Below are 24,467 nucleotides of genomic sequence, written 5' to 3'. Positions count from 1 at the left end.
GCAGGCGATGGCCATCTGCGACCGCCGCCGGCGCCGGACAGAGCTGCCAAATGGGGGCCGGGCCGGCGCGATATGAAGGATATCACTGTGGCGGGCCGGCCCTGACCCGGTAGTTGTCACGCCACACCATGCAGAGGTAACGGCGTATTCTGCCGGCCCGTAAACCCAGGTTCTGTACTGGCTTCCTCGCCAACCCAAATACCAGCGTAATTCAATCAACATGAAGCGCCCTCCAGCATTTCCCATTCATGGCCAGTCCTCGTCTAGCCTGTCCACGGGACAGACACATGGTCTGCCGCGGTGAACAGAGACCCAGTCTCTGCGACTCCGAGTACCGAGCGTTGAACACCACGACAGTCAGTCGACCGTGTTCAAGCCGCGCCTGCGTGAGCAGCTCACATAGAGCACACCGTCGCAGCACCGACCAGTGACCACCGCTGACCAATAGCTGATTATTGGTCCCAACAGCGTCACGGTCAGTGAGGCAAGCAACGAGCCTTAGACAGGGCCACGGACAGTGGCGAAACGCGGCCTGCCGCCGCCATCGCACGTTCAGGGACGCGCCGCGCCCGTGGGAATCGGTGACAATCAATGGGACATTTTCGATACCCGCCTCGTGAGCCTTTTTGATTATGGCAGTGTTTCGGTATTTATAAAGTTTACGGTATTGTTTGTGCTGTGCTGTTGGATATTTTTGTTACGTCGTGATGAAATGAAGTCGGGATACCGGTGTCAGTACTCAGTTCCAGATCACCTGCTCCAGTGGACAGTTACGGCCATGCTGACCTGTTACGGCTATGCTGAGCTGTTAAGAGCTGACCCGTAACCATTGCCCTGGGAGTAACTGAGCTGTTAATTCTGAACAGGCCTGCTGGCCGGTTAGAGATCAGTCATTGCTGTCGAGTGTCGGCCTGGTTGAGCTACTTACTGCTCCTCTGCCATTTGACTGCTGTTCACCGGATGTCGCCCCGCAGCTTGACAGTTTTGCATCAGCCGTTCTATATTTTTGGAAGAGATGTTTGGGACCACGTTCTGCTGCGAGTCGGCCTCTGCTCGCTACCACGCCCATCCACTCTCCGTCCCGGGTATCGCGGGTGCTGGCGGACCTGTGATCTGACGTAACCCGACACAGCCACCAACTGGCCGGTCTACCAGGGTAGGCGAGAGACTTGGACCCAGTCACCTGCTCTGGGACAGGAACGTAACGGGCCGGGCCACAAGACCACGTGACAGGGACAGACAGGGAAGGACTGGTCGGCAGAAACGTGGAAGTGACTGAGGAGGGGCGGTATGCGACGGACGGCAGTGGACTCGTGTTGTGCCATGGACTCGTCAGCCGTCAATGTCTAAAAGAAAAAGAACTACAAAATCGACTTACATTTCATTCAGAGGTGCTATTTACATCAAACACAGTCAGCATAAACTTATGTAGCAAACCCTGGCGAGTGTTAATATTGGTCGCTGCACCGTTTAAGTGGTTTAATTACCCTGGTCCCCCGTCCCGGTCGTTCTCGTGCTCCGATTCCAGTCCACCATTCTCACTTTCCGTGTCCTCCGTCCTGGACTCCCGACTCCCCGTGTCGGCCGGCGCGCACGGAAGAGAGCGAAAGGTGCGCGCTGTGACGTAACTCTGGGCGCTACCGTGTCTCGGTCCTCCCGTCCTGCCCTGTCCCGCTCCGGGCGACGGGCGGTCACTGGCGGCGGGCGGCTGGGAACGGCCTTGCCCGGCGCTCCCGCGATGCCGCGTGGTTCCCGGCTGTGCGGGGCCGGTCACACGCCAGGAGAAGGAGGATGCGGGGAGCACGGGGACGGATGTGCGGGAGGGATAGATGTAACGGGATGTATCGGGACGAGGGCTTATCTGAGAGCTGCATGCAGTGGGCGCGACCGGCACGACAGGGCACAGGCGGGGATAAAAAAGATCGGCTGCAAGAAAACTGATACGTCCCGTTACAATATAACACCTGTTCTCAAAGGAAGAGAAAGGGAACGCGAGTTCGATGGCATTGTTCTTACGGAGAAAAATGACAGGACACTTTGTCTTCAAAGAGTTCAATCGACGTTGTCTTCGTTGGTGCAAAAGGGTGATAAAATCAGTGCGTTGTAGGCTTACATCGTCAGAGAACTTCGGCAGTCGTCATGTGTCATCCCTTGTAAAAGCAACGGGACGACGCATTCGAACAAAGTTGGGAGGAAGCCGCCCAGTTTCAGAGGTCTCTGGCCTCGTAAGTGATGATCCTTGACCTGTGGCTGGTCAGAAGGTCTGTCACCGTGGTCCGCGGCTGGTCTGCGGCTGGTCCCACTGGTCCCGGCGGTCCGTCGCGCGGTCCGCTCTCGTCATCGCCCAGTGACGGGCGTGGCAGGTCACTCGTCGTATTAACATACCTCCGTAATGGATTCATTGGGAAACGCGGCCGACAACGGGCTGCCGCAGACACGGCCACTATTCGGGTTAAACGTCGCGCCGTTCGCGGAGTCGTCCCGTTTAAATACGGCCGGACGTTGGGGGTGACCCGCTAATGACTCGTGTTTTGTCATCCGGCAATGGACGTTAGTCAGCATGACTCATGAGGTCGGACAGTCGCAAATGAGGCTGCCCTGTAATCTAACCACATAATTTCACAGGTAGGAGTGTGTGATACATGTAACATTAGCTAAACTATAAGTTACACACAAAGCATGGTGCGAACTGTAAATATCCAGATCGAACTTGTGCCCAGAGAGATACAGCTACAAGCTAAAACGCTTGTGACACAAAATCACATAACATGGGCGCTCCTATAAATAGCATGTTTGCTCATAATTACACAACGCTAAGTTCTTTGAGGCGGGGCGCTATTCCGAACATATCGGTAACAGTGGCGGTCCTATTCACCGTTTTGCATGGGTCATTAGTCGCATTTTACGCTCGACTGGCCGGCAGAACGGTCGAGTCTCATGTCACCCGCGTGTATAACGCAACTGGTAATAGATCACTAATCCCAGCGACGGCGCCGGTGCGTCAGTGGGCGATACCATCGGCCGCGCCGCCGTAATGGCACCGATATAATCACCGTCAAATGCGTCTAATACGGGCTCATTGGCGCGGCCGAGCCGGGTTCGTGACTGGCCAACCGCCTTCTGTCGCTGCTTGTGCCCGGTCGGTACCGAGCGGCCGTTGTGAAACGGACTCACCGACACACGCGGGGGTGGGTGGGGCCGGGCGCCCGGGCTGGGGGCAGTGGGGTGCGCTGGAACACCCGGGACAGGTTAGGAGAGGGAGATTCCTGGTGATGGAATGGGGAAATAGTTGATCCTCCTCTAGGAGCGCAGCAAACAGTGGTTCAAACTCCGAGACGTTTCTTTCTCTCCATGGATATCGTCGGCGATAATCAGGGGTTCAGTAGTCAGCTCTTGGTTTCCATAAACATCATTTCACCTCTCAAGCTGCCGATCTTTCTGAAAAATAATCCGTCTGTTTGTCAGTACAATATGTCAAATGCCATGACCATGTCAATCGTCTGTTTAGCGTCGCCAGGTCCGTCAGCTGGCGCTGCTGGTGGTCCGGTCGGCTGGGAAGCTCGCCGTGCCCGTGCCAGCCGTGCCCGTATTGACCAGCCGTGTCAGGCACCGTGTTGCAGCCACCGAACTGGCTACTCAGCGTCCGCCAACAATAGTCACACCGAGCGCAACAGCGCACCCAGAGCTGCAGAGTAACTGTGAAAACATTCATCATCATCCCCGGCGTCGGAAGGGCAAACAAGAGCCGGCGCGCTCCGGCAGTAAATTATCGAAAACCATGGCCATTATGTCGGGTGAAATCGACCAGATTCTGGCAGTCCGTGACAGCACGCGACTCCCGCGGCCTTAACGCCTCGAGGAGTTCGAGACGACGGCAACACTCCCTGCTGTTTGCGCGGGTGGCGGCTCGGAATGCAGCTACAAGGGTTCCGCCATACCTTGATGACGCCGGGGGCCGACCGCAGAACGTCGCTACGATACCCGGCTCGCATTCATTTCCCGGGAATCGTGTACCGCTAATAGTCACCTTTGGCGACGATCATAAATAATTTCACAGCCGCTGACAGCCGGGGGCGGCGACATAATTTCATCACGGTTAGACCGCCCGCTCCCTGTCGCTTGTCAGCGAGTGGCTATCGCTGTTATTGGCGACATTGAACCCGCACATTGTCGATCACGATCATCCTTGTCCGAGATGACATTGCAGAATGACCAGGCCGCAGTACACGGACACGGAAAAGTCCGTGTTCTGCCGGTAACATCCGCGACAGTCTGCACGGCAGAAAGTGCGGGGCACGCGGGAGCCGCCGGCGGCGCTCTGCAGCCCTGCTGGGAGGCTCGGAAACCGACGGAATGCGGGTGTTACCTTCCCCATCGACAGTACCTGCACCAGACCTGGCTGGAGACTTTAATTGGAGGTGGATCGTACGGTGGAACTCGTGAAGACAAAGTGATATGTGGGTGTGTTCGATAACAAGGCTCTGTTTATCTTAGCTTTATTTTATCCTTATTTCATTAGTGAGCGAATACTCAGTAATTTCGAAACGAGTTTCACGATCAATACCACCTGAATCATTGCTCAGAGCAAATGAAGATGAGTTATAGAAGGCTGGCCTCTCCCTTCTCGCTCGTTTCCCTCGCCGAAGGCACAAAGCCAATGACGCGATTTACATAGGGGTACACTCAGGCACACGGAAGCCTGGAGGCCATCCGATAATTGCTGAAGATGAAATCTGACACCTGCAAGACAAACACTCGTGAACTTGTCCTATGCATCATAGATCCAGCCGCCTCGAGCACAGCATGACTGGGCAAGGTGACTCTCCGCAGCTAATAAAGCCTTGCTGAGGCCTGTGAGCCCATGCCTATGGCAATTGGCAACCGCCAGTCCCGGTAAAAATTGGTTGGTAACACCCGAGCCTGTCAATTACATCTGGCGGGAGAACAACCGATCAAGAAGAAGGCACCTGCCAATTGCAGGGTAAACTCGTAGACACCGCTCTGGTTGACCGTGAAATGACCGATGGGCGACTGATACTGACTGCTTCGGGGCAACAGTCATTGTCCAGTATTAAAATAATGATCTTTAATGGTGAACGTAAACAATATCTGAAGGCCAGCATAAATTGTAAAACAACAAACAGGTCGCAATAACTTTGATGTCAGACACATAAAACAAGTATTGGCAGTAATAATCATGGGCATCCTTGTCACATAACACAGGTCGCCCACGTCTTATTCCACATAAAGCTGCTACATCCCGTAGTGAAGTGAGGACTGAGGAAATAGGCTGCAGGTACGGATCTCAACGGCTGGCTGTTCCTACAGATCTCAGCGAGCGACTGTATCCTCACTGTTCTTTCGTTAAACGGTGAACCAGTTAAGAACGATATGGTGCACCATACCGCCCCTTGCTGTTGCACTTAGGAACAGACGTGGCCCCTCGCGGTGCGATACCGCCCTCCGTTGCCCCACTGGGGGACGGTAAGCGCGGCCCCTCGCGGTGCCAAGGTGAGGGCGGTGTCGCGCGACGATGACCGGGCGGCGCCGCTCGGGCGTGTTTGGGTGACAGCTGGGCCGACTGATCAGGCACGCGGCGCGATTATCTTGATCCACGCGGCGCCGACCGGACTGCCGCCGCCAAGGCGCTCGAGATGGCCCACTAACACACCGACAATCCCTGTAATGTGGCCATTGACAGACGAATTTGCATTCAACAAACACGCTCCAGAAGAACCAAACCTAAGCGCATGAAGTCTCATACCTTAGATCTTTAAAATATTGTATTTCGTCGTTATTTTCAGCCGTTGATCTCGGCTTCTTCTCAGCTTTAATTCTCAGCGCCGTTGATCTCAGCTTGAACTGATGAAGTGATTAAGAAAGTGGCACTTGTTACCTCTGAGGGTAATAGCTCGGTCGGTGGTGCGGCCACTTTACTATCAATTCGGCCGCGCGGCGTGCCATTCCCGTGGCCCAATGCAATGTGCGGTGGGCGGCCGCCGGCCGGTGCGCAGCTATGGACCTGCGCGAGCGCAACATTGAGGGCACATCGATATCACCATTTGCACAAAGTGGAACGTGACAGAGTCATTACAGTTTCAGCTTGTGCAATTGGACATTCGGTATGTGGATTCCGCAATGGCGGCGCGCCGTTTAAATCGCCGCCCAGTTTCGAACATTGGCAGGTTAGAGTGGGACTCAGTCAGTGCGAGCAGAGCCGAGCCATGCGGTGATAACCATCAGGTAAATGGACTGAGTTAACTAGCTCAATATTAGACGAGGTGCACTGAAGTAACATCACGACGACGGAGACTACAGAGCCACGATTTAAGGCGAGCTCAGTCGGCTTGTGGAGGGCCCCACACGCCATCAAAGTTATCTGACCACACCTGGAGTGAACTGTATCGTCCCACCGAACCGGGGAGGATGGAAGGCATTAGCAGAGGGTGGAACTGATCGACATTATGCGCATGTGACCGACTCTGCCGGTCGTCAGCGGTTCTGAGTCGCGTTTGGGTTGCCACAGCGGCGACCACAGTAACGCGGCGTGTTGAAAGACGAGTTCGATTAGCAGCGGGTCCATCAGATGGCTCGTTAGACGAGCGTCGGATTACGAACCGAGCTCACCACAGCCACATTGACCGCCCGGTTCGTGTAAATCAGCCAACGATAGTGAGGCTGACAAAGATTACTAATGTAGCCTATATAGGGCCGGCCGACGTTCCGTCTGTGAATACAGCCGCCGAGCGCGGGCTAGCCGGACGTCAGCCCGGGTGGGTCGCAGACGCGGCGTGACGCGAGGGGACACGGGCAGATGCTGCACCCAGATATGCTTCTGTGTGAGCGCCGCCCCGCTCTGAGGGCGTCAGATCGTGCAACTGGGACAAACTCGGCTCCGCTTGTCATTATCGCTGACCTGAGAGGCCCAGCGGCCGGCCGTGACCGCCCACACCCATCAGTGGGGTAAGGGGCAGTGGAGAGACACGGCCGGATACCGTATGGGACTCAGAGGGCAGCGGAAACACTGGGGCGCAGTGTGGGACAGCAATGACCGTCCACCGCCCACACCCACACCCATCATACAGCAGTCATACAGGAGACATGCGGGACGCACTAATAAGACTCAACGGGTATATCGGAGATAAGGGGGACGCGGTATGAGGCTCCTCGAACCCAACTCCTCCTTTATTGAAGAGGCCATCAGAAAAAAAGCGTGTCGACCAAAAAATTGTTGGCAAGATAGATAGCTCAGGGTCCTACCCGCCTCATTCAAATAAAAGGTAGCTGTTACATTGCTGCACAGTTTGTGATCGAGCTGTAGTGTTACCGCGTACACGAAAGTGGACGGTTCATTATGCCCATGGTCCCATGACCATCAACTGGACTGGCGTTACGGTATGGGAGGGATCAGGCGCGACGCGGGTCGACTGTGCCTGGTGGACCGCCGACCCACGGGACCGAGGTTATGCTCTCTGTGACCTGTTTAGTTTCCATCAGGCAGCCTCGCTGGTGTTGTATGCCACATCACTGCGCATCCCGGTCAGGAACGAGCGGCAGACAGGTGCCGCGTCACTACCGGTGAGAATCGCAGCGGACGCGTCTCTCTACCGGCTAGGGTCGCGACAGTCGCGTCAATCAAACTTCGTCGAGGTCGCCTTTTTATGCGCCGCCTGTGACGCTGAGTGCATCCACGCTACCCATTAGACACAATTGTCGAGGTGTTAGTTTGTAATCAGTCAAAGAGGTCATGGGGGAACGCTCCTAATTTCCAGAAAACGATAGATCAAGTTAATTATAAGCGCGTGTTGTCCTCCGTCCTTCCTGTATTCCAGCCGACACGCAGCAGTAAACGGCAGTAAACATTGAAGTTACCGAGGGCTTTTATTGAGAGGAGAAATGGAGATGATGGAGACTTTTGGTTGAATCCTCCTTGATTTTCGATTCCGTGCTTGTGAACTGATAACAGCCAAATAACAGCTAACATTAGTAAAATGATGAGTGGGTAGCATTAGTTTGATAATAATAAAAAATGATTGAAAATCGTGGACGTGAATAGGATTCATATGAATAGGATGGAATTCAATCGCTCCATCTGTTATCACATGAGTTCCGGGCCTTTGTATCACCCGGATTCGATCCGTCTGTTCTTCCGCCCACAGCTCGCGAGAAGTCCGCCCACCGCCCAAACACTGACGGACGCGCCGCTGAGGCACACACGAACGGGCGCCTCCTATACGGAGGATCCAGTGGAATCTCCGGCGGCCGGTGATTATCATAAACCATCCTCGAATCAATCAATGGTCGGTAGGAAGGGGCGCCAGTGTGCACTCAGTCGGTGTGCATCTGATTACGCTGCAGTGATGAATATGCATGCCGTCCGCCGGTCTCCGCGCGTTGATGACGTGTCCCGCATTGTGTACTGGAGTGGCGGCCGGGCGGGTCCGTGTGGTGTGGATCCTCGCGGCTCTGCGCCGGCGTCCGCCGCCCATCCTCCGCCGCAAACAGGCGCCGGGACTGATTGAAACTGATCACGGGTGAAGACGGACGGTCTGACTTCCGCCACGCCCAGATAATCGGGCGGCTCGTATCGTCCGGCTTTAGCATCACAGTCAACATGTTGAGGTATTTTGTTACTTGGTGTAATCGCATCGTAATACATGCCTGTTAGTCGGTACCTACATGTCTTCGCGCATATCTTCCGCATCTTCCGACTATTGCGGATGTATTTTGAACGATGTCCTCACAAGCTTTCCTAGTCAAAGTGCATGCCTGTGTCGCTGTATAGTGTGTGTCGCCAACGAGCTGAGATCGGGACTGGATCATCACATCGCGCTCGGAAGTCAGGCCGGTCTCCTTACGAGCGCAAACAGCGGAACTCGGGCCGGCGGAGAGGAGCGGCCAGTCTCGGGTGTGTTTGTCCAGCTGGGCGCGCCTGTGTCCCAGTGTGCGGCAGTGGAGTGTGTGCAAACATTAGTCCCCGGCCGGCCGCGGCCAGACTGCAGGCCCGGAAACGGCGCGCGACAAAAACACAACAGACAGACCGGGCTAACTAATAGCCAGTAGATAGCACATAGGCAGACAGACCACCGCGCAACAAAAACACAGCAGACGGACCGAGCTAATAACGAGCAGACAGCACAGCAGACGGAGCGAGCTAATAACGAGCAGAGAGCGGACAACACAGCAGACAATATAGCAGACAGGTCACCGCACAGCAGACATCACAGCAGCCGGACCTAGCTAATTAGCAGAAATCACAGCAGACAGCATAGCAAACAGCAGACACAACAGACAAAAGACAGGCCGAGTGTCGCCCGAGCAACGACGACACTCAGCTTCCGGTGACCGCCCACAGGCCGAGGGTCTGACTATAGGTCATCAAATAGGCCATGCGTCGTTACTGTAAGAGGGAGCTCAATCTCGCACTGGTGGCGACGGGCCCACAGCCTTACAACATCCCTGCTCACCACACAGAGATTTGGTAAATAAACGGCACTTTACCAGGCACATAAGTCTTTTCACTGCAACACGGTTAGTGCCTTTCAATTATTGTTATAATCAAATTAGTTCGCGCTGTGTTGTCTATCTGTGGGTAGGCAGGCAATTCATAGTCGCTGAGCCATGAATCAATAAAAAGTGAAGCGGGTTTCAATGTCACGTCCTCCGTGTTTGAAAGTGAGCTCGCTCAATGTCAGTGGCGTCTCACGCGGCAACCGCCTGTGAATCTGTGCCAAATTACGGCATCGGTTTCACTGCGACTCCGCGGCAGCGACGCGCAGGCACCGGCTATTTGGGAGCCGAGGAGTGGGTAAAACATGCTGATGGACTTTTAATTGCCCATAAAGCCTCCGATGCTAGTTGAACAAAGGAATTCGCTAAAAGAACAGTAGTTAGCAAGCGTTGCTCAAGTCGGTCCTATAACCAGGACTGTTTTATGCTCTGAAGGCTGACGTATGACTGACCGCACCAAACCACCCCGGACGGAGGTGAAGGCAGCGCTCCTGGCGGATGCTAAGGTAACTTGGCCGCTGAACTAGGTGGCAGCAGCCAGCAGCTTCAAGGCTACTGCTCAGGCGCTCCGTTATCCCTACAGGTAGAGCCCTCGTTTCTTTTGTATGCGACCTGTATCATCGGTACTGGCAATTTTCCCAGCTGGCTTTCTCGCTCAAATGGTGCCATTTGCCATTTGAGCGAGAAAGCCAGCTGGATTTTAAAATATCACGGCTGGCAGCTTTCCGAGGTTCCTTCCCTCGGGAGACTGCAATCGGTCGTAAAATTGGACGGAGACTACTCTTATACACCAGAGGATAGCACCACGTCATGGCGGAGACTGCATTCCCACACAAGAACGTAGCACCAAATGGCGGGGAGACTGCATTCCTCCATAGCAGCGTAGCACAAGCCAAGCGGAGACCGCACTCTTGGCGACGGAGACTGCATCCAAACACAAGAGCGTAGCACCAAAACGCGGAGACTGCATTCCCTCACAAAAGCGAAACACAAGCCAGGCGGAGACTGCACTGCTACACAAGAGCGTAGCACCATATAGCGGTGAGTTCTCTTGCGCAGCTGCAGGGTAACACCAAATGACGGAGACTGCACTCCGTCACAAGAACGTAGCACCACACGGCGGAGACTGTACTCTTCTTCACGATCGTAGCACTAAACGCCAGGTGGGGACTCGGCTGAATCTCTGTAGCATAACACTGCGGCTGTGCAGGCGATTTCTGCGTCCCGTATCACATTGTAGAACTGAAGGCCTACATGCGAGCTAGTGGCAGCTGCTTCGGTAAGTATCGTCTTTTCCAAACTGTCAACGGCTGTCCGGCAGCGTGGGCTGCATTGTGGAACAACCCAGCAAACATCTTGGCTTTTTACGTCCAAGCCATCAGAAATGAGCATCCGAACAATAAGCATATGCGTTTAACCATCAACAACCAGTAGCTAACAACTAGTACTGAATTGAAGTCTCACTCTCCACAGCACCAGCAATCGCCGCCAATGCCGTTGCACTGAATGTTTGTGTCTTTATGTCTTTACGTCTTAACCAACAGTCCCAGAAGTATTAACTTTCTATCATTGTTAATGAAAGCAAGGCACTCATCACACGATGACATATCTTCAAAAAGCTGGCAGAATGTCATCAAAGGCTTTCAAAAATGCTGCACAACTATATTATACCTACAACTTTTAAGCAAACAAATCACACCATAGCATCACACGGGCCGAAAATATGCGCAATATTATTGTGTGCAACAGCCTATATAAGTATAAATACCTATTCGCCCCGGATTCATTCTGCACGACTTCTTCACAGGTTTCCAATTAATGTGATCACTTGTAAAAGAGCAACCCTGAATCGGACATCCCAGGCACAATTGGCATCTTTCTTCATGCACTTAGCGCGAACCAATCACACATTGTTAGGGACAAGTGACATATAGCAATCGAAGAACGACTGGCAATCATGCTGCTCTAGAAACGATGTAGTTTTTATTGGTTACTTTTTACCTTTAACGGTACATAGAAAAAGCAATGTGCTGAAAGCCAGCTTCATCTCACATCAGCCAGGTAGGGCAAAATCAGAAAACATTACCGAGCTTACCGTTCATGGTAACGGAGGGAAAATCTATCAATATCACACAAATGTTAATAATTAGACAACCCTAAAATAACTACAAGTCATAACTCATAACACGACAAACGATACGTTATATGAACGGTGCAATCAAAATATATTGGTAAAAGGGGGAAACAATCACTTCGCAACGAAGTCAAGCACCAGACAATGACTAGTTCCCGTGCGGGTTAGAGGCACATCTGACTCCCCGACCTCCAGCATTACGCCGCCGCCTCTTCGCCATCCGAGGTCTCCTGCCCCAAGATCCAGTCCGCCAATGAGTCCGCCTCCGCCAGCGAGTGCGTCCCCTCCCCACGGTCCGGCCGCCACAGGTGGACCCACTGTCCGCACAATCCCGCCTCCACCGAGCCCTGACTGAGCACGTACGGCTGCTCGCCGGCTCGGTGGGGCCGCGCCGCCCGCAGCTGGGCGTTACTCACCACCAGGTCCCCGTAGCGCCACACGGCCAGCCGGCGGCTCTTGCTCTGCCGACAGAGCAGCAGTAGCTCGCGCCGGTCGGGGCGCAGACCGTCCGCGCGCGCCGCCGCCGCCGACACCAGCCGCGGCGGCGCAGGGTACACCGTCTCGTCGACGGTGGGCGGGCGAGTGTCAGCCTCGCGTGGGTCGTCGGCGTCGGCGGCGGTGCCGACGAGCACGCCGCAGACGAGCGCCCAGTGCGCGGCCGCTCCGCCGCGCGCGCACGGCGCGTGGTTCCGGTCGGCGTCGTAACTGAGCGCCGAGTTAAGGCACCGCCGCGAATGTGGGTAAGGGGGACGTAAGTAGGAACGCAGTGCGATACGGCATACTGACGACGGTAGAACACAACGGGGGATTGCGGTGAACGGGCAATAGAGAACTCCACCTGGGGACGTTCTTTCAAAGTTCATTTGAGTCATTACACTGTTATTCAAAGAAGCTGCATCCATGAAATTACCATCATCGAAAGATCACCTCCCCCCCCCCCTCCTTTAAAAGGATACGGCACAAGCACGGCGTCGCCGCGCAGCACGGCCCTCAGCACGGCCTCGGGCCGGTCGAGGTCGCTCCTGACGCGGCCGGCCGTGGCGGGGTCGCCGCCCGGGGCCAGTCGGCTGGCAGCCAGGCGCGCCAGGTCGGCCGCCGAAAACATCTCGCCCTGGGCCGTCATCGCGGCGCGGCGCGCCTCCTGCAGCAGTGACGTCACTGTGACGTCATCACCGCACCGGCCCAGCTGTGTGAGAGCCATGGAGGCGGCGGCCAGGCCGCACCTGAAGGAGAGGGCACGGGTGACATGTGGTAATCTGCACAGACTGAGATGCAGGTTCAATAGGGATTTAAGGAGGGAAGCAATACCTACCATTTGTAAACTCTTTGTAAGGTTTACCAGCACTTGCTTGAAAAACAAGAACATGGTTTTGTGATCAGCTTTGATAATTAGGACAAGCAAAGCATGGTACTGTATTGACAGCTTAAAGATCAATGCACTCTCTCTCTAAACAATGTACATTGTTATTTGTTCATTGTACATGTTTCCCATCCTACCATCCCCAGAATAGTATCACCAGGTCCCGGTATGTCCGCTCCCTCTGCGGCCACTCACGTGGGTCCCTCCTGGATGATGGGCTGTGTCTCGTTGAGGTGGATAATAAGTCGGTGGTACAGGGACGCGCGGGCGGCGCGAAAAGCCACTGCTTCCAGTACGTCCTCGTCCTCATCCGTGGCGGAGGCCGGCAACTTCAGCGGCCTCGACAGGGAAACAGGTGGTGGGGGTGGGGGAGGGGGAGGAGGTGGGGGTGCTGACTCTCCCTTCATCTTGCTTGTTTATGGAAGCTTCAAGGAGCTCAGACCACCAACCTCATTTTTCTGCTGATGTTTCTCCTTTCAGCAATGATCTGAAATGATCTGAAATGGTACACAGCCACAGAGATAATGGCACAGCCCACTGGTTATGAATGACCAGCTCTATGTGATGTTAACCCGCCAGTTGCTGGGGTATTTCGCCATCCACCCTTTGATTGAGAAGGGGGGAATCATTAACCCTCGCCCGTAAACGGCGATCTGCCACCTTCGCCCATGCAGGGGGGGGGGGGTTGGTGCGACCCCCCCCCCCTTGGCGTTTGAAAACGGAGCGTCGTAGAGCTTAGCGGAAAAGACCAACGGATTGCTCTCGCCGAGATCTCGCGATTGGTGGTATATTTTTTGGTCCTAGGTCAACATTTGACCTACTTTTGACCGGTCAAAGGTCAAATTTTCGGAAAAATAGACTTTTTTCAACTTTCCGCGGCGATTGCGGCAAAACGGTGGGAGATATCGACTTGAAACCTTCACTATCGTGTTCCTTGATCAATTCTCTATCGTTTGGTATGTATTTCGTTTCCCTAGCTCTAAAAATGGCGCGTTGGGAGCGCCGGAAGTCGGCAAGGTCACAGTCGGCGGCAGAAATTCGAAAAATCAAAATTTAAATTTTTGAAATCTGATTGTATTTTTGGATTTGGAAGGTCCATTTGCTCCCTATTGAAGCTAATATTGCTGCATATTCCCATTGAGGTGACAAGAATTAGCAAAATAGTGGTTCGGGCGCTTTTCAAAAATAGTACCGGACGCTGTTCCTCTTGTGACGTCATAGCTCCGTGACCTGACCTGACCCGGTCAAGTTTCTTATACCATATGATAGCCAATACTTGCCCCAACATGCATGGGAAGTTTCATCACGATCCATCAACCGATGTCCGTACCACCGGCAGGAAACCTCGGGCGTTGGCACTCAGTTTGTGAAAATCCGGCCGGAGGCTGTTCCCTTTGTGACGTCATAACTCCGTGACCTGACATGACCCGGTCAAATTTTTTTATCAAAAGATGCGCAAGGTTTGCCCCATAAGGTACCCAAAATTTGCACTACAAAAATTGCACTATTTCCGAAAAACCTCAGGGGGGGGGGTGCACCAACCCCCCCCCCCCTACATGGGCGAGGGTTAAACGCCCCCCAACTGATAACTCGAAAACTAATAGGCACAGCAAAACTCACGAGGCAGCAAACGAAATAATGCGACAAGACGCTTCAGATGAGAACTTGAAAGTTGAATTTCAAGGTCACAAGTCGGGTCAAGGTCAGGTCAAACACATAAAATTGGGCTTTCAGTAAGATGGACTTCAGAACCTTGAACTGGGCATCTCTTGTCATAAATTCTGACCAAACTGTGCCCAATCCTTCATATAAGTGCGACACCAGTGTCAGATCCATGTAGGTAGGTGTCAGTCAGGCATAGGTCAGGGCCAAGGTCAGGTCAATCAGTTAAGCACATATACGGGCATACCTGAAAATCTAAACTGGCATTCACAGTCTATGACACATGTTTTATGGGTACTTTTGAGCATAGAACATGATGGTGACATTCATTTTATCATATGAGTAAGCACATAATTGTGCTTAGTCGAAAATGATCAAGTAAAGAAATGTCAGAAATGTGCATCACGGTCATGAAGTGGCTAGGAGAAATCGCCCAGATTCAGTTCAAGATTATGGAAAATGTAGCATGACTATTAAAAATATAAGATACTACTTTGACTGTTAATGGTATTCACAGTCTAATGGCATTTACGGCATGCCTATACGTCCATTCTGTGAATTTGTGACTTTTTGAACATATCAACATGCAGGCTGCAGCGGCTGTTTTTGCCCCAAAACTAAGAAATAATGACCTCACTAAAAACTTAATGCCTAAAAATTTTAAGTAATTTTTTTGACATTTTGCCATGATAGCCTTCAATTGATTCCCTATAGCCAGGTACCCAAAATTTGGCGCGCCTGCAGCGCACCGTTTAACTATGGCGCGGCAAAAAGTAGGGCATTTAATGCCTCCAGCAACTCACAAGTTTACAGTGTCTGTCATTTCCTGACTGAGTTGGACACAAGGACTCCTGTCATGATCTGAGCCAATCATTAAAACAGTGCACAAGTCATTTGGCTCAGATTTGGCTATTCATTAGTGCACTGCTGAGTGCAAGACTTACTACAACATTATATTACTCGAGAGAAATTGCTACCAGCTTGAGCACACATTTCAGCAATTCGCGTATTCTATTTATCAATCGTCAGCAATCCATAGGTATCATTAAAATATATTAATTTGATTTACTCAAAACCAAAACGGTTGGTTGGTTTGGGTTAAGCACCACATCCAGTGGACCAAGGTGCTAACCGGAACTCTCACGCTGTTCCAAGCGGTCAGGTAGCGGCAATGCCACGTGCATTGCCCGGGAATCGTACCCGGATGGCCGAACCTAGAGGCAAGTATCTTACCCCTAGACCGGAATGCTCCCCTCAAAACCAAAACCAAAAGCCCCCAAAACACACTAATGTTTTTCTCAGGCGTCATATATGTATTCACCTTTCACCTGGCGGTTGAATTGAAATAATAGACTTGAGTTTCAAAATATGAGCTAATGTCATATGATTTTTCCTTTTTATGCTTAAAATAAAATATTAAACGATATTGCAGAGAAAAATTGAGGATTCATTATTAATTTATCACAAATTGATTACATAAATTTGTATGCATTTTAAAATAAAACACCCTTGAGTAAATGGTTACCATAGCAACGTAAGCATAAAGCTGAGAGCGCTGAGAGCCGCAGAGCCGTGCTGATTCGCACGATTCGCAGAGCATCTCGTTGTGTAATTTGCTTTTAATTATTGCGAGTGCGAAGAAAATGCCTATCCCCAAGGCCCTAAAATATAGCCTGGTGTGGTAAAACAGAAACTGTTTTTCACATTTTACTAAAATAACGAAATGACCGACACCGTGCAAGCCAGTATTATCAGCGCATTTGAGGCGGAATCGTACGTAGAATCCCTGGAGTGTTTGAAGATCGAAGAAATCGGTTCTCCCAGATGGATCACGCTGCACGAAAGGCTCGAATCATTGAACATGCAAGCCTTGTTGGAAGCGCAAGGCCAAAAGGAGGAATATGTCAAAGATCTGATCATCTCACGAGACAAACTAGCGTTTCTAGTAAAGGACTTGATCATGACTGAGGTCTGGCGAGACAAAATATTGCCGGAGATCCTCAGTCAAAACAAAAAGCCGAAGACGTCGATCGGCATCTACGTCGTGATGCACCACGAGGTGACGGTGCTGTCGCTGCTGGAGGTAATGACCTTCCGTTTTCAGTCGTCCGTGAAGCCGGACTCAGCGGTGGAGGCTCTCGGCGATCTGGTTCTGGACGTGATCGACTACTGCCACCGGGCGCTGGTCAACCTGCTGGCGCACCCGGACATCCGACTGGAGAAGGACGAGACGGCCGCCGAGCCGCCCATCGAGGTACAGCTGGGCCGGCAGCGCGACTCGCTGCGCTTCATGGCCGCCGTGCAGAGCATCACGCTGCTGCAGCACATCTGCGAGCAGCTGAGCCGGCTGACCGTGTCGGCCGCCTCCCGGCTGCTGCGCCAGCACGACCTGCCGCTGCTGCTGGTGCAGCTCCTGGACGCCCGGCCATGGCTGCGGACCAACCGCGCCGGCCGCCGCCAGAAGTACGAGCGGCGCCAGTGGGTCGCCTCGCCACCCGACGACCTGGCCGTGGCCAAGATAGAGGGCCAGCTGTGGCTGACGCTGCTCTATATCCTCATGGACCGGGAGCACCTGGCTCTGTACGAGATCTCCGAGTACCGTCGCGGCCAGCTGCTGCGACTGCAGAAGCACCTGACGGACACGGTGCTGGAGCAGGTGCCGCCGCTGGGCGCGCTGCGCCAGTGGCTGGCGCACATCTCCGTCAGTCCGCCGCCGCCGCCGGCGCGCTCCGGCGTCATCATCGAGACAGTGCCCGAGCTGCGGCAGGCGCTGCTCGACAGACACGCCGGCCGCTGGGCCAAGCTGGCCAGGCAGCAGCTGGAGCGGCACTTCCGCACCGACCTGGCCTCCATCCAGGAGCAGGCGCGCCGGCTGGCGGCCGTCTATGACCTGGACAAGATGGCGCCGCTGATGGCCGAGAGCACGCGCTGCGCCGCCTGCGGAGAGGTGGCCGTCAAAAAGTGCTCCCGCTGCAAGGCGGCCTGGTACTGCGGCCGCCAGTGCCAGGTCAAACACTGGCCCGTCCACAAGCCAGACTGCGACGCGGCGTGAGCGTCCACGGCGGCGCTCGCTGGCGCCGCTGCGGAGCGGTAACCACAGACAGTGGCCTGGTTGGATGCAAAGTAGAAATGCTAGCACACGGTCGCAGTCAAACCTTGTCTCAACTCAAACAAGTATTACGTTATCACAGCTGTTGTTCTAGTCGCACAAGTCACTATTCATATCATACTCGATTGAACGTATTCACAATTGCTTATATTCAAAATGTGCATCATTATTCATCAAATAAACATGAAAATATGTGTGTTCGGCTTTGATATTTGAACGCAAGTCAAAACGGGGCGGCAAAACAACCACAATCTCCACCAGTAAAGAACTAACAGCATGACAGGGTGTCACGCTGACCAAAGACAGCGGTTGTCCTGAAACAAAGCTCTCAGTCCTCGTGCAAGAGGACCAGATACCGCTGGCATCGTTCTTACATCGCACATCTCCCGCTTTGAACTCCCTCTTCAATCCGCCGGACGGTGGCTGGTGTCTGCCTGCCATCACAGACCGCCGCCCAGCAGTACCGTAACGGGGTATCACAGACATGTCCCCACACTGCCCGCTGAGAACACCTTCGTCAACGGTCGCTTGCGTCATTTGCACACGGCGTGGGAGGGGGCGCTGTTCATAGAACATCTTGTTCTTCTTACACAGCACACTTCAACACACTGACGGTTCTCAATGACACTGCAACACCATCAACGCAGTCGCCAACGTCACGTCACTGTCCACGTCACGTCCCGCTCAAATGACGTTCCTCCTCACGGCGCGCGGCTGCACGGCCACCCTGACGGCGTCACAGAGCGCGATAAGCCAGTCCTCCTGCCGCAGCACCTTGCAGCCGGGCTCCTTGACGTCCAGCACCACGGAGATCTCGACCTCACCATCCTCGGACCACACCTGGTGGCTGACCAGGACAGTGGTACGCAGACGGTACGAGGCCGGCTCGTCCAGCGGACGGAAGTCGGTGGCGCGCGGCAGAACCAGCTGCGCCCGCTGGTCCGGGTACTGCACCCTCAGCCGCACCTGGCTCACGTCCGATACGTGTCGCAGCTCGCAGTCGAGCGGGATGCCCAGCACCAGTCCGGCGGTGAACTTCTGCGGGTGCTCCGTCTCCTGGCGCGGCTCGAAGATGACCGCCTCCGCCTGGGTGAGCGGCGACCGCAGTCTCAGCGGCGGCACGGGAATATCCGTTAGCAGTGGCGCCAGCACCCGCGCCATGGCGCCCGCCTTGCGCTCCTCGAGGGCCTCTAGGCCGCGCACCAGCGCCTCTGTGAAGGCGTCCAGCGGCTGTCCGCCATCCACCAGGTGCCGCTCCAGCTGCTGTGCCTGCTCCAGGAAGTGTTCGCCGAGCGCCAGCGCCGAGCCGGTGCGGCCGCGCACCTGCAGCACCAGTCGCAGCGCCAGCAGACGCAGACGCAGCTGGCGCACGGCCGCCCACTCGTCGGCCTCCAGCCCGCTGAACCGGTGCTGCAGGCGCAGCGTCAGCGCCGTCAGCGTGTCGGCGCTGGTCTGCAGTCGCGCCGGGCCGGCGGCCGTGCCCGCCCGCCAGCTGGCGTCACCAGTGACCTGCGCCATCAGCAGCTGGCAGTGGATGTAGGTGGAGGCGAACTGGGCGCGCGCAGACAGCGCCGAGTCGATCTGCGCCAGCCGGTCCAGGTCGCGGCGGCACTGCTCCAGCGCGGTGCGCCCGGCGCCCGGCTCGGCGGCGCGCCGCAGCACGCTCTGCAGGAACTCGGCGGCGTTGTCGCGCGCGGCGGCGGGCGTGGAGGGTGAGGGCGCGGCGGCGGCGGCCGCCTGTCCCGGCAGCCGATCGGGTACCATGCCCGGCAGCGTGTCACGCAGGTAGAGGAAGTGCCGGCGCGTGTTGTCATCCAGTAGCGCCATCATGGTGGGCGAGCCGGCGGCGGCGTTCATGACCAGCAGCAGGATGCAGACGTAGGCCGGGTCCTGCACGTCTTGCTCGGGCAGCTGGAAGTACGGGTGGATGTGCAGCAGGCTGGGCACCAGCGGCAGCACCAGGTCCGGGTGTGCCGCGCCCATCCGCTGGAAGCACCGCCACAGGCTCCGCTTGTCCTGCGGGTACCGCTTCAGGTTCTTGAGCAGCTTCTCGACGCAGAGTTTAAGCGAGTCGGTGTTCCCGAGCCGGCAGTCGCCGAGCATCCGGTGCAGGCCCTCGCGCGTGTCGATCGAGTACACCTCCAGCACGGCCAGGATCTCGTCCAGCTGGTCCTCCCGCAGCGTGATCATCTGGCCGATCCGCGAGAGCGAGTCCACGGCGCGCAGGCGCACCTCGGCGATCTCGTCGTTGAACATGTCCACGATGAAGTCGAGGCTCATCTCGGCAAAGTGCGGGTGCAGCGTGGCCAGCTGTGTCATCGATTCCAGCGCCGCCGAGCGCACCTCCAGAAACTCGTCCTCGAGGCCGTGCACGAAGGCGCCACACGCGCCCGACGACATTAGACTGACCGTGTCCGCCTGCAGCTGCTCCTTGGGCGCATCGTCGCCCCACTTCTTGCCCGAGGACCACTCGCCGCGCACTACCAGCGTGCGTAGCCGCTCGTGGCCCGAGCGCTTGCGGCGCATGTTCGACATGAGCTTCTTGTCGAGCGTCTGCTCCAGGAACTTGGTCGACACAGCCGTCATCGAGCCGAGGAGTGTGGCCGCGCGCACGCGCACACGCACGCTCAAATCGTTAATGGCGTTACAGATGTGTCCAAACGCGTCATCCACCAGGCGGACGGTCTGGTCCGACTCCGCCAGCGGCACGAGTCGTTCGGGAGCCGTCTGCGCCAGCACGTGCACCAGCTGCAGCCCCGCCTCGCGCACGCTCTCATAGTCATCTCGGAGCGCGGCGACAGCGTCGGCGTACAGCGGGCCGCCGAGCGACAGACCGCGGCCGTGCAGTGTCAGCAGCGCCTGGAGCGCCGCGCAGCGCACCCGCGGGTCCTGCGCGCGCGTGGCCTCGCCGAGCTGCGCCAGGTCGTCGGTGGGCTGCGGGCTGACGGGCAGCAGGCGGCCGAGGAGCGCCGCCGCGCGCGCCGCCACCTGGTGGCTGGCGTGGCTGAGCCGCGGCCGGGCGGCGGCCACCAGCCGGGCTGACAGGCGCGCCTCGCCGCCCGACAGAGCGCCCAGCTCGCTCAGCGCGGACAGACACTGGCCGGCCACGGAGGAGGAGGTCTCTCGCTCCAGTAGCGCCGTCAGCTCGTCAGCGGCCGAGGCCAGGTGGGCGCGCTCACCGGCAGCCGAAACCAGCTGCTGCACGAGCCGCAGTACCGCACAGCGCACGGCCGTTTCCTGGTCGCGCGAGAACACCTCCAGCAGCCGGCGCACCACGCCGCCGACATCCTCCACCTGGACGGGCACGGAGACAGGCGTCAGGGCAGGCACAGAGATATAGGTTAGAGTGGGCATGGAGACGTCAGAACGGACAGACACAGGTCAGCTGGCGCCTGGCACAGAGGCAGGCATGGTCAGAGCCGGTACTGGGACCGAGGTCGAGAGTCGAGACCGAGGTCGAGGTCGAAATGGGCACGGAAAGGTCGGGACAGAGGTCGGAGTGGGCACGGGGACAGAGGTTACAACTGAGCTAAAAGCGGACACAGAGACAGTCTGACGTCAGACCAGTCACAGAGACAGAGATTGAACACGGGGTCGCGGGAGAAAAACACAACAGGCGGAGAAACAATTAGGTCACAAGTTTTTTTCTTTTCTGATTCTAAAATGGTAATTCATGATAATACTAAACAGTAATTCAGGCACCCTAGCATCAAGTTCATTCAACAATGAACCACCTAGTCCTGCCATTTGACATGATCCCATCAATACCCCACCTTGACCTGCTGGCTGCTACCCCGCCAGACCCCGCCCCACCCTCAAACACCACCCTGTGTCCCACCCCACCTATCCCGTACCTGCGCGGGGCTGAGCTCCGCCAAACTGGTGAGCGCCTGCAGCGACTCGCGGCTGGTCTTGGCGCGCTGCAGGATCTGCAGGTAGCCCTCGGCCTGAGTGGACGGCTGCTCGGAGCGGCGTGTGAGGCGCACCTTCTTCACAGACGTGCCGGCCGCCGACTCCTGGTCGGCCGTCACAGTCTGCGAGTGACTGTACTCGGCCAGCGCGCGCTTCTTCAGGACGGCCGCCATCGCGAACCAACTGCCGACAACAGGTGAGTAGGTGGATAACCAGTTTGTAAATGACACAAGGCACATGGACTGTGAACAACAAGTGGATGTATGGATGACCAGCCTGTAAAATGACAAGATGTAAAATGGCATATTGCTAGGTAAGCATATCGCTAATTAAAATAATGCTCAACTGTTTAATATATAAATGATGGTGAATGGATAGAAGGTACCTAAACTGTGTGAATGAAGGTCTGTAATCAGTGCAAAACATGGATGTGTGGTCTGTCTGGATCACTGTTGCAATATTTAACTTAGGTGGCTTATTGTTTTATGCAAATCAATCATTAACAGGTTAACAAGATAGGACTCCACTGCCCAATCCTAAACCCAACCATGCTTAATGCACAAAAACATGACCTCTTATGGGTTAGCACCAGAGATAAAACAATCAACTTTACAAAACTTTTGTGATAGCCTCCAAGGAATGATACCAACCAAAAAGCAAAGGTTTGGTGTATTACATTCATTTTGACAGACTGACACATTGGCCAATCTAGCAACCAACTTATATTCACAAATCCTATGCCAGTATGCTACCAATGTCACCAACAAACATGCTGAAACCAGGACCTAAGTACGATAGCCCTAAGCCCACTCATCTTGTATTGGATTTATAATCTTGATAATAATAGCCCTTACAACTATGTGCTCCATTCCAGTGTTCAGCGGAAAGGTACGATATTGAAGTACTTCATTCGTGTAGCCCTATGTGAGCTACCTTTGGGCTGGAATGGGCTTAACTGATTCAGAGAACGCTTGTAGCTGTGAGGTGCCTTTCCCTCAATTCAAAACAGTGAGCAGCCATCAAATACTCTTCTGGCCGTACAAATCATTTTTTAACTAACAAGATGGGTTTACAGGGTGTGCTGTCAAAGAAAAAGAACTCACGGGCGGATCCAGCCGTTTTCACAGGGAGGGGCCAAAGCCTGCCAAAAGGTCAGGTCTCTGAAGGTTATCAATGAAAAAATTTCCTGCTTTTCATATACTTGGATTAATTGGGATCGGAAGTGAGGATTTATTGACTTATCTTGCATGCATTTCATCATTTTTTGTGAATTGCAGTCCTGAGGAGATTTTAAAGGGGGAATTTAATTTGGAAAGGGGGGCCAAATCATGTTTTAGCCGCCCTAGCCCTGACCTTGGCCCAGTTGGCCCCCCTCGGATCTGCCAGTGGAAGAACTTGAGTGCCTCTATGAGAGCCGAGATGAATGTCTTCTTTCCTAATTTGATGGTGTAACAATTTATTATGAACAAAATCCCAGACCCAGCACTGGACCAGTGCTAGAAGTGTGGTATGTTTCCCAACATTGGCAATACTCGCTCCGGTTTATCCCAATCAATGTCGCATGCAGACACTGTTTGAATTCACCATTAAGGTTAATTTCAACCTTCAAGCAACTTACACTGTCAGAGTAAGAAAGTTAGATGATTGCAGGTCAAGGTACCTAGGGTACCGTAATGATGAAGAAGTCCAAGATGTCCTTCAAAGGCAAAATGCCGAAATACTTGACCAGGAGCAAGCACTAAAAGTATGGACGAGGTTTCGAAATTATACGGTCATTTGACCACAACAAATGTCGGTAAATAACAATATGAAGTCCTATGAAGTTTTCAAGGATAATTTTGTCACATTCCTTCATTATCATTATTTGACATCCTGAATCCAAAAATAATACTTACATGTCTAGCAAACAAAAAACCAATTAAACAATGTCACCACCTGACATTTGAAAGTAAATGTTGCTTATATATAGAGCCTTAGCTCTTACTGTGTTACATAAACGTTTCAGAGTTCAGTGGTTTATGCCAAGGCGTCTGTCACCAAGGCCGTATAAGTTCTGTCACTCTATGCGCATAAGGGCATAACAAAGTCATACACAATTATGGCGCACCCCAGACGGCTGTGATCACGGACCTTGCTGTTGGCTAGCGACATCTATATAAGACTTGCAAGTTAATATGAGTGATAGATGTCGCTGCTCGGTCGCATTACTGGATTCTGGTTCATTGCACTTCCACGACATGTTCCGTCAAACATGTTGCTCCCAAGAGACGAATTCAACGGGCAACGACACTAAATCCTTACCTTACCTTACCTTACCTTATCGGTTATCGGGTAATAAGGCCACTAGGCCTGGAGGTCCCGCTCCCATCGAGCGTGTGTGACAGGTAAAGGCGAGGCTCTTAATGGTAGGGATTCGGGATGTCGGGAAATCAATTGAAGTCTCAGATCTGAGTGACCTTGCAAAGTAAGTACAGAGCTCTGAAAGGGACCATCCCACCTTAACATTAGTTTTGAGTTGAGATAGCCAAGTTTGCGGCCAGGCTCAGAAACCACCAGTTATCCTGGTCGCAACCCCCGCAGCTTTATGGTGTTCAAGAAATTTCTTCCCTTTACTTGCAGGGTGGGACCAGCTTAGTCCCTATTATTTTTTATTATTTATTTATTATATTATTATTATTATATTATTATATTATTTATTATTTTTTATATTATTAGCGGTTTGTTGATGACGTCAGCAGTCATTTCAACGCCCGCCATTCCTTGAACCCGAGTTTTGCTGA

The 24,467-nt window shown here is 54.1% G+C and overlaps 3 protein-coding genes across 4 annotated transcripts; 1 reads left to right on the top strand and 2 right to left on the bottom strand.

Annotated features, from left to right (window-relative positions):
- Window positions 1-10,317: 10,317 nt before the first annotated feature.
- LOC122372117 (UPF0692 protein C19orf54 homolog) lies at window positions 10,318-15,928 on the bottom strand. Of its 2 annotated transcripts, none has more exons than XM_043348996.1 (4): window positions 15,900-15,928; window positions 13,200-13,501; window positions 12,601-12,867; window positions 10,318-12,349 (listed from the first exon to the last, which is right to left on the bottom strand). In XM_043348996.1, exons 2-4 carry the CDS (start codon window positions 13,409-13,411, stop codon window positions 11,842-11,844), a joined length of 987 nt encoding a protein of 328 aa, XP_043204931.1. In that variant the 5' UTR covers window positions 13,412-13,501; window positions 15,900-15,928; the 3' UTR covers window positions 10,318-11,841. The 2 variants fall into 2 exon arrangements, with proteins under 2 accessions (XP_043204931.1, XP_043204930.1); XM_043348995.1 differs by having other exon boundaries at window positions 10,455-12,349; window positions 13,200-13,638; window positions 14,578-15,912.
- A 292-nt stretch (window positions 15,929-16,220) lies between these two features.
- LOC122372122 (zinc finger MYND domain-containing protein 10-like) lies at window positions 16,221-17,971 on the top strand. Its single transcript, XM_043349001.1, has one exon. It carries the CDS (start codon window positions 16,390-16,392, stop codon window positions 17,716-17,718), a length of 1,329 nt encoding a protein of 442 aa, XP_043204936.1. The 5' UTR covers window positions 16,221-16,389; the 3' UTR covers window positions 17,719-17,971.
- LOC122372121 (integrator complex subunit 4-like) lies at window positions 17,901-23,735 on the bottom strand. Its single transcript, XM_043349000.1, has 3 exons — window positions 23,583-23,735; window positions 21,630-21,870; window positions 17,901-21,069 (listed from the first exon to the last, which is right to left on the bottom strand). Exons 2-3 carry the CDS (start codon window positions 21,858-21,860, stop codon window positions 18,460-18,462), a joined length of 2,841 nt encoding a protein of 946 aa, XP_043204935.1. The 5' UTR covers window positions 21,861-21,870; window positions 23,583-23,735; the 3' UTR covers window positions 17,901-18,459.
- Between the last annotated feature and the right edge of the window lie 732 nt (window positions 23,736-24,467).

Source organism: Amphibalanus amphitrite, unplaced genomic scaffold (genome assembly GCF_019059575.1).
Source record: "Amphibalanus amphitrite isolate SeventyFive unplaced genomic scaffold, NRLGWU_Aamphi_draft 001319F_arrow, whole genome shotgun sequence".
NCBI classification, from domain to species: Eukaryota; Metazoa; Arthropoda; class Thecostraca; order Balanomorpha; family Balanidae; genus Amphibalanus; species Amphibalanus amphitrite.
This window is presented reverse-complemented; position numbering and strand designations above follow the sequence as displayed.